Source organism: Zea mays, chromosome 10 (assembly GCF_902167145.1).
Source record: "Zea mays cultivar B73 chromosome 10, Zm-B73-REFERENCE-NAM-5.0, whole genome shotgun sequence".
Classification (NCBI taxonomy): Eukaryota; Viridiplantae; Streptophyta; class Magnoliopsida; order Poales; family Poaceae; genus Zea; species Zea mays.
In genome coordinates this window covers 112,277,149-112,287,458 of record NC_050105.1, presented here as the reverse complement: position 1 = coordinate 112,287,458, position 10,310 = coordinate 112,277,149, and the positions used below count along the sequence as shown (strand labels likewise).

Here is a 10,310-nt window from a genome sequence, read left to right as displayed (position 1 = left end):
AAGCTCCAACGGTCGAACCCTAACGGTCGGGTGACGTGGCTGACACACCGAACAGTGTCCGGTGGTGCACCGGACTGTCCGGTGCGCCATGCGACAGCAGCCTCCACCAACGGCTCCTTTGGTGGTTGGGGCTATAAATACCCCCAACCACCCACCATTCATAGCATCCAAGTTTTCAGCCTTCACACCTCATACAAGAGCTATAGCATTCAATACAAGACACAAACAAGAGATCAAATCCTCTCACAAGTCCAGAGATCATTCCAATCAAATAGTGACTAGTGAGAGAGAGATACTTGTGTTCATTTGAGCTCTTGCGCTTGGATTGCTTTTCTTCTTCCTTCTTTCTTGATTCCAACTCAATTGTAACCAAGGCAAGAGACACCAATTGTGTGGTGGTCCTTGTGGGGACTTAGTGTCCCGTTTGATTGAGAAGAGAAGCTCACTCGGTCTAAGTGACCGTTTGAGAGAGGGAAAGGGTTGAAAGAGACCCGGTCTTTGTGACCACCTCAACGGGGAGTAGGTTTGCAAGAACCGAACCTCGGTAAAACAAATCACTGTGTCATCCGTCTTATTTGCTTGTGATTTGTTTTCGCCCTCTCTTTCCGAATCGAATTTAATTCTAATGCTAACCCCGGCTTGTAGTGTGTGCTTAAGTTTATAAATTTCAGATTTGCCTATTCACCCCCCTCTAGGCGACTTTCATTAATATCTAAAAACAATTTACTAGGCCTAGAAACATACCTTGATTCTTGATTTGCACTTCTCAACCACTTAGCACATATGAACTAAAACAATATGTGTTGGGCATCTAATCACCAAAACATTTATAGAAATGGCCCAAGGGCATATTTCTCTTTCAAAAAAATCGTATTTCTACCGTAAATACAAAGCAAATGTGAGAGATGTTAATAACTCCAATGTGTTTTATTCATGATCGTAAAAATCCTCAAGTTTAAGCATTAGTAGTGTTAGATATAGCGTAAATATTGATTCACTCCAACCAACAGCCTCTATGTCCATGCGATCACTGAAAGTCACCTAGAGGGGATGAATAGGCAAAACCTGAAAATTATAAACTTTGAACATAAACTTCACCTGAGGTTAGCGTTAGAACGAGATTTAATGTAATCAGAGTGTGGAAGATAGTTCTTGCCACGGGTTGCTCAATCAATGCAGATAACTTTGGAAGCCAACTCAAAATCAATATGCTAGCAAGAGAACTAGTGAGAGAGAGGAGAGAAAGAAGCAAATCGCAAAGAGTGATCAACGCAAAGACACGATGATTTGTTTCCCGAGGTTCCACCCCGAAGGGTGTACATCCCCATTGAGGAGTCCACAAAGGATGAATCTCTTTCAACCCCTTCCCTCTCTCAAACGGTCATGGAGACCGGTTGAGCTTGCTTCACTATCTCGGGGACACCAAGTCCCATAAGGGCCTCGACAGACAGAATTGAGGCCTCTTGCCTCACTTTACAATCAAGAGAATGAGAGAGAGAAGAACACACAAAGCTCAAATGATCACAAGACCTTGCAACACTCAAATACGCTAGCCGCTATGTCTCTCAAACACAAATCGATCAAATATGGCATGGGAATGGCTTTGGATGCATGGAGATGTTGCACTTAATGTTTGGAAGGTTGGGAGGGGTCTTGTGTCTTCAATGTGCTGGTTGAAAAGGTATTTATAGCCTCCAACAACTCAAATAGCCTTTGGAGAAAAGATGCCAAAACTACACAGTCGAGTGGTCACCGAACCGTGAATAGCACTTGTTCATTGCACCACCAGACAATGAACAGTGCATGTACATGTTACCGTTCTAGGGATTTGTTAAAGTGTTTAGTACAACTTCATGCTTCTCTCTGTGTCACTGCCAACTAGGGATGAAAACAAACTAGGATAACCCCTTTTTAGTTACATTTTATTTTGGAAATGGGATAAAAAACGAGACTAGTGGGATGATGGAAATGAACCAAAACGAACGAAACAGATCGATAATGGATCAGAATCATATGTGAAAAGCGAAAACATCAAAGCATAATATTATGATCAATTGAAATATCTCATCTAAGCATATGGAAGAAATATATTATAATATACATATGACCAATAAAGAAAATAATCAATTATAGATTAGTTTATTGTGATATGAGAGTCGTCTATAATTTATTCATTGTTTTATCTAAAATATGATGTTATATGTGGATAAAAACGAGCCAAATCGTAAATCTATGAAATAATATTCGTTCATATGATATGCAGAGATATTCTTTCGTAGATTTACGCTGGATGGGGGCGCGGGGAGACGGTTCATGGCGGCATAGGGCGGTAGCCAGACGTACCAGGGCGTGCGGTGGGGCGATCACGACGACGTGGCCACGACACATGACTGCTAGGACCATGGCTAACGGGGTGTTCATGACTCGTGAGGGCCAATGGTGCAGGACATGGCCGAGGGTGCTTGCGTTGTGCTTGGTCATTCATCGGAAAGAAGAGTCGAGTTAGAAGAAACAAGAAAAAAAGAATAAACCCCTTTATTTCTCTGTAATGTGTAGCATGGTGGATATTTTTTTCTAACTAGTTTATAGCTCGAGCTAACGCTACAATCTCGGGGAGGGTAGGGAATGACGGCGGCGACGATAATGCGAGGATAAGGGTTGATGGCGACGGCGACGCAAGTGAGGGGGAGAGGCAGCAGAGACACGAGGGGGGGGGGGGGAGAAGGATGAGGGATGATCCAAATAATATTGCCCATTGAATTTGAGGGAGTAAAGGGTTATACAACGATCTGAACAGTTGGTTTTGATTTGTTGGTTTGATAAGTATAGAGCAATTTGTTTGGTGGATTTAGTGGAGGTTATGATGCGGAGCGATTTGGTTGGTTGGGTTTTATAAAGTTTAAACTGTGAATGAATTATATATAGTGGCATCGACTATCAATCTTAGATTTTGTGGAGTGCCAGCTGCTCCACCAATTGTAAAAATGTTTAGCTAAAAAGCTAGATCTGAATTTGTTTTTATTTGAATTTAGAGCTCTGTACCAAAACAGACGTACCCTATGTGACGTGACCTGCATGCCCAACCGCCTAAATAGTAAAGAACGACTCGTTGTCTTCGCCAGTAGAGCTATAAAAACCAAATCACAAATCTAGGAAAGAATATCACTGCGCATCCGGCCGCCCCTTGTGGTCACGCATGCGCAGAAACGTTCGCATTTCAAAACGAAGGGGACATTTTGTTTCTGGGACCATATGCACGCGTAAAACAAATCTCACAGTGTCCTTACAAATTTCTAGCCACGTCGTTCCTGCTTGTTTGCTGCCTAGCTATAGCTAGTCCCAGGAGCGCCCCCCCTAGCTAGGTCCCCCATCGTTACACAAGTACTATATTATATGAAGGAATGATTCATGCCAGCAAGAAAGAACCAAGCCTGAAAGCATCAGCAAAGCAGCAGGTTAAAAATCTTCAAATCCGTCCAAAACATCCCCCTTGGGTTCCATCAGGCTTTGGATTTTACCTTTTCAGCAAAAAAAAAAACATAATAATAATTATTATTTATTGTGATATCGCTTATCCTATGATATGGCTTTAGATTTTAGGGTTTAGAGTTTAGAGCTATGATCCATCCAACACAAGCATGTTTTCAGTTGTTCTTAGAACTCTTTCTTTTCCTCGTTGCTTTCTCGATCTCTCACAATTTTTGTGGTCTCCATCTTATCTTCTGAGTCTATATATATTACAGCTCGTGCACAAATTTTAAATTTTGTACGTGGTTCTCATTCAATGTGATTCTCATTCTAGACCCTAAACCCTAAACCACGTATATACATAGCTAGAAGAGCGCTGCGTTGTTACGGCTGGTCTAGATTAACAATAATAATCTGGTTGTTTCACCATGCATGTCATGCATGTGACATTCAGTTCCCAGGTCCGTACAAAACCGAGCTAGGGCGTGGTCTCTCAGTCAGCAGCACATGGGTAGCAACTAGCAAGGACACACTCTCTGTGGTCCTTGGAGACCGATGGGCTGGGAGCTAGATCACTTAGGATCCCAAAAGCTCTTTCTGTTTTTTTTAATAAGCTCCCAAAAGCTGATGAGCAGCACAAGGCAGTAGTGGCTTGCATGTGTCTGTGCCGCGTAGATTATTAGTACCGGTGGTTTTTGTGGGTTAGCCAGAGCGCTTGTGCTTGTCAGAGGACAAATCATGCAAGTCGGTGGGTTTGGTTAATCAAGTGAGCGGTAGAGCTTGGCTAATTATTATGCGAGGATCGGGCAAGCAAATAGCAAATGGGATGTGGTGCATGCATCAGACGATGTGCACGCTGCAACTAACGGCTGCAGGCCCATAGTATCCCAATCACACCCGCCCACCAGTCATGGTCAGTCGTCCCCACGCTAACTAGGCTCTCTCTCACACCCTCCCATGACGGCTGGGATCTTCTACGAAAGAATGGCCGTACACCGGGCCCAAGTTACATTTTAGGGCATGTTTGGATCGCGGTATCTAAAACAAAAAGTAAATAAAGTTTGGTCTTTTTAGAGGCTAAAGATCTAAACAGGAAGAGCTAAAAGTAACTAAAATAATAAAAAAAGTTTTCATTTAGTCACTTTTAGCTCTTAAAGAAGAGCTAAACTTTAGTCGGTTTACTTAAGCTCTGGGATCCAAAAAGGTAATCAGATGTATATATACCAGGGCTGGAATCGAAACCAGAACATATCAATTACCGATCGAGGGTCGTTTTTCAAAGGTTTACTGTGTTTTTTTTACTAAAACAAAAAACGGTAGCGGTAACCATAAAAACCATGTCCATAAAGATATAAAACTATGAAACGGATAAAGTAGCAGTATTCACTATATATATATATATATATATATATATATATATATATATATATATATATATATATATATATATATATATATATATATATATATATATATATATATATATATATATATATATATATATATATATATATATATATATACATGTCGTTGATTTTGATTTTGGAACCGCATGCGGTTCAAATAAACTAATTTCCTCCTCAATCCCCTCCAATCCTCCCGGGTCACCAAATCAGCCCTAATTGTTCCCTCACACTCCACCTCATCTTCTCACAAAACCCTCGCCTCGCCTCGCCTCTTCCAAGCCCCATCAGGGTCTCCTCCTCTCTTAAACCCTCATCTCTGCTTCCTCCATCGCTCCTCATCTGCGGAAATGCCCGGTGGATGTTGCGCCTACAACGCCAAGGCATAGGCGTGCAATAAACACACAGCCAGAGCCAGGTCACCCTCTCAGGTGGTCGCAACAGAGGAGGATAGATCCCGGTGCACAACGACATCTTCTACATCATCGAATCGAACGGAGAAGGTGAAGATGCCCATCATGGGCCTCGTATTGCAGAGCACGGGTGCTACATTGGACGGCCGTGGCGGCGTCGGCCTCCATCGGGCAGGGGCAAATGTGTGGCTTTAACAGTCATTAGAGACGACAAAAGCTATTTACGAGATAGCTCCACTAAGATGTTTTCGCGTCGTCGTCGTCGTCGCTTAGCTCCACTAAGATAGTAAGATCTTTCTGTCATTGTCGTGGTCGCTGTCTGGAATTAGATTGGATGAATTTGGTGCACCTTGCACCAAATAGTACATTTTCAAGGCCAAATTCTGTTCGACGGTCCATATCTCAAACCATCCGCACGCACTAGCGCAGGACAGTCTTGATCTTGTTGGTTAAATTTGAACTAGTTTAGCTAGCACGAACCCTCGTAATTGCAATGTTTTTTAGAAAAAAAAAAGAAACAAAAAGTGAGTGAAGGAGGGAGGGAGAGTACGTAGTAGCGCACTACTATCCAGGCCCCATGTCAGTGTAGGTACAAATGGGATCACAAGCAAAGCAGTGCAAGCAGGTGAATCCGTAATTTTGGGAAATGCCAATGCACCAGACTGAATCACACAGCTCTTTGATGCTGGCATGGTGGATGTGAAAGAATATTCACATTTTTTTACCTGTACCTGTAGCTGCAGGTAGCAGTGGTGGCCCTTAGGGTGAGGCAGAGAGGAGGGTCCTAGGCCCTCGAATTTATAGGGCCCAATTTTAATAATATGATCCAATTACATATCAACAAAATAATGAATATATAAACATGTAAGAAGAAAATTTTAAGATGATATTATAATATATATCCTTTTATTTACTTATTATTTAATATAAATATTTTTAGATATATTTTGAGTGTTCAATTAATAACATTTATATATTAAAAGTAATTTGAAGGAACTTTATTTAAAATCTTGTCCCGGGCCTTTATTTAAAATTTGAAGGAACTTTATTTACCTGTACCTGTAGCTGTTTTAAGATGATATAACATTTATATATTCAAATTTGAAGGAACTTTATTTAAAATAATGAATACATAAACATGTAAGAAGTAATTTGAATATGTTAGGACCACCACTGGCAGGTAGCAGGATGTACTGGTACTGCTGCGGCTGCACTGTTGGAAAAGGCGGGGGAGCACCAAAAGTTGAAGCTGCAATCCACCTCAGATTTTGGGCCACTCACAAAAAGGACCATCACATGCACATGCCCACATGCACATGACAAGCACTTGTCTGATGTCTCCCCCTCCTCTCGGTCACGGTCAGTGCTCTCTCGCTGCACATTGACTCTAGAATCTTCACATCATTCACCCGTGGTAAAAAGTTCAGACTCCAATGCAAACTGCGAGTGGGAGAATTGCCAACGTAAACTGAACTTGTCAGAGCAGTAATATCATACATACACTACACATATAGCCGGACTGCTGAAGTTGTACAGCATATTTGGTATCTTAGAAAAAGCGTGACACAGTCAACTACAAACTAAATATTCCTCTAATCTATAGAAAGTTTAGAAGACAAAACACCGTAAAATTAATAGAAACTAGTAAGGATTAAATCCAAACAAACAAACTAATAATAGTTCTTTTTTTATACAAGTCCGAAGCGCAGTAGTCAGTACCAGCCAGAATATTCTACACAAAGATACTCCTCCATATGCACCCATAAACTGACGAGTCCAGGCTTACTTTTATACCAGTCCAGAAAGGTGAAAAAAGGGTTACAATTACAAAAGAAAAAGAGAGAGAGAGAGAAATCGAACCCCGCAAAAAAGTCTGCTACTTTTTGTTCAAACAAAGTCGCCATTAGCTTGGTTGCCCAGGGGCATTTCTGGCAAAGACAGGGTCCCTCGCTCTGGCAGGGGCAGGACCCCGCGCAAACACAGGGTCCTACGGTTCTTTTTTTTTACATGACATTTGAGTGACAACTACATGACGGAGCAGGCGTTGGGGTTCTCGTCGCTGAAGATCTGCGGCGCCATGGGCTGCTGCTGGTGCAGGTGGTGCGGCGGCGCGTAGAACGGCGGCGGGTAGGCCGGCTGGTAGGCGTACGGGTACCCCGGAGGTGGCGGGTAGGCCGGCGGCTGGTAGTACCCTCCAGCGAACGGGAACCGCGGGTAGTGCATGTACAGGCTGGCGGCCGGGTCCTTGTCCTTGTCGCCGGCCTCGTCCTTCTTGTCGCCGTCTCCGTCGCCGCCGTCCTTCTTCTCCTCGTTCTTCTCGCCGCCATCCTTCTTCTCTTCCTCCTCCTTGCCGTCCTTCTTCTCCTCGCCTCCGGCACCGCCTGCATCCTTCTTATTCTCCTCCTCCTCCTTGGCCGCCTTGTCGCCGCCGCCGCCCTCCGGCGCCGGGGCCGGCTCGGACTTGACGACGGCCGCGTGCTTGCCCGTGCGCTTGTACACGTACTCCGCCAGCTTGGACTCCTCGAACACGCCCTTCACCGTCACCTCCGACGCCTTGAGGTCCGGTTCTACGGACTGCACGCCTGCATGCACAGCCATACCCATACATACATACGTACATTTGTGGTTCAGAGCAGGGACTACTAGTTAATTCTTGGTCAAGCAGGTGGGTGGAGGAGTTATGTTGGAGAGCAGAGCACCCACCTTTCATCTTGAGGATCCTCTTCTTGATCCCCTCGGCGCACGCCTCGCAGTGCATGTGCACCTTCAGCACCACAGCGATCACCGGCGGCTTCAACAAGAAAAAAGAGAAAAAAAAACGAAAAATCCTCACATCAGCCTCTGTTCCATGGAGCATGGAACCGATGCAGTTTCGGGGGGCCAAATGCAGACCACCAGGCTGTGATTTTCGATCTCACCTCCTTCTTCTCCTCCGGCTTCGGCGGCTCGGGCTCTGCCTTCTTCTCATCGTCCTTCTTCTTCTCCGCCTCATCTTCCTTCTTCTCCTCCACCTCCGGCGGGGGCGGCATCGGCGACAGCAGCTCGACCTTGCGGCCGGTCTTCTTCTGCACGCGCTCCACCACCTTCATGGGGTCGGCGGCCGCCTTCTTCCCCTTCACCAGCACCTTGTGCGCCTTGGAGTCGGCGATCACATCCTCCACTCCTGCAGTGGTGGTGACAGCACAGCACAGCACAGTTTCCATTTCAGTTCAGATGCGTGCCATTCTCTTGGGCGCTCTGAGAAGCTGCCATGAATCACACTAATTCTTCCAAGAATATAACCTTTGAAGCAAGTGTCCCTAATCTGGATTGATTTTTTTTTTAAAAAGAGTGAGAGTGAGAGTGAGAGAGAGACAGAATATTCTGAAATCTCAATCACATCGTGCAATCACGCGTGTTTAATACTACAACAACAAAGAAGAAAACCGATGGACACGTAGAGATAGTAGTAGGACAGCAGAGGGGTAGGGGCAGCAGAGGACAGGACAGCATCAGCATTACCGTCGAAGCGCCTGAGGATCTTCTTGACCTTGCGGGCGCACCCCTCGCAGTGCATGTAGACCCGCATCTCGACCTCCTCCGGTGGCGGAGGCGGGGGCGCGTCCTCCTTCTTCTTCTCCTCCTCCTCCCCGTCCTTGGGCTTCTCGCCGCCGCCGCCGCCGCCTACTTCCTTGGGCTTGTCGTCCTTCTTCTTCTCCTCTGCCGCCGCGGCCTCCTTGGGCTTCTCCACCTCCTCCTTCTTGGCCGCCTCCTGCAAGCAGGCAACGGCAGTACGAAGCTAGCGTCAGGATGAGACGAGACGGCCGACCCGACCGGACGCCCGGCGGGAGGAGATGGGAAGCGCCGTCCGTCCTCGGCTCCCGCCCCAGACGGGAACAACGGCCGAACTCACCTCGCCCATGGCTTCCCTCCCTCCCCGGATCCGCTGCTGTTGTGCTCTGCCCCGCACGTCTGCACTGCACCCACGCGCGCCTCTTCCTCTCGCTCTATGACTGACTATGAGGGATTGAGGGGGCAGCAAGTGGGGATGGGGGGCTCGCCTTATGTAGCGGCCTAGCGGGTGTCTGGTGGTAGGCGCCGCCAGCCACGGAGGCCCGCAAGATCCGCACGGAAAATGAAATGATTTCGTTCGGCATCTCTTCCTCTCTCTCCACGTCCCTCCCTTGCCGCCCTCTCACTCTCTCTTGGGAAGTAGAGTGCCGTAGCACACTGTATTCTTCTGGGAGCACCCTGCACCGCCGTGTACGTATAGGTAGCTGTAAGAAATTACTGCACGGAGGGCCTGCGGATTCTGTGAGTCAATGGGCGTGTTCGGCTGGCTACAAGCCGACACTGTTGCAGCTGTTTGGATTGCTGCAGCTGCAATCCATAGAGAGAAAAATACTGTAGAAGCCGCAGCCGCAGCCGGATTGCAGCCGCAGCAAGCCGCAGCGAACAAGCCGAATGTATTACTGCGATGTACTACTCCGCAAGACTTCAGTTTTCTAGGGCTCTTTGTGCGCTCGTAGGCATGCGCACTTGCCTGCCAGAGAGTGCCAGGCATCAAGGGTACGTTTGGATGCAAGCACAGGGATGCCAGGCCAAATATTCGCCTTACTAAGCTAGTTTTAAGAGGACGAAAAAGATAACAACGATTTTGCGGTACCATGTTTGTTTTGTACCATGGGGTGACTTTTTTTTTTTTGCTTCAGATAGGTTTGCACACGCCACAGTACTGCCCCCGTTGGGTGACACAAACCTACAAAATATGCACGGAGGCTTCCTTGCCACGTGACTTGCTCGGTCGGTTTATTTCTCAAAGTGACTTTTTTTTTTGCAGCTGCAGCGTCTATCTATCTATCTATCTATCTATCTATCTATCTATCTATCTATCTATCTATCTATCTATCTATCTATCTATCTATCTAGGCTTTGCTGGCGAGGACGCGCCGCGTTATCTCGCCACGTCGTATTTTGTGTAGAAAGTGCCTTTAGTTTGTGCGTCGTTTCCTTCTCTCGCCACACGCTACTAAGCATTACGTTAACT

General features: G+C 46.1%; 1 protein-coding gene across 1 annotated transcript; it reads right to left on the bottom strand.

Moving 5' to 3' along the window:
• Positions 1-7,037: 7,037 nt before the first annotated feature.
• LOC103641584 (farnesylated protein 3) lies at positions 7,038-9,877 on the bottom strand. The gene is made up of 5 exons (XM_008664923.4): positions 9,177-9,877; positions 8,786-9,035; positions 8,203-8,447; positions 7,988-8,075; positions 7,038-7,866 (listed from the first exon to the last, which is right to left on the bottom strand). Exons 1-5 carry the CDS (start codon positions 9,183-9,185, stop codon positions 7,310-7,312), a joined length of 1,149 nt encoding a protein of 382 aa, XP_008663145.1. The 5' UTR covers positions 9,186-9,877; the 3' UTR covers positions 7,038-7,309.
• Between the last annotated feature and the right edge of the window lie 433 nt (positions 9,878-10,310).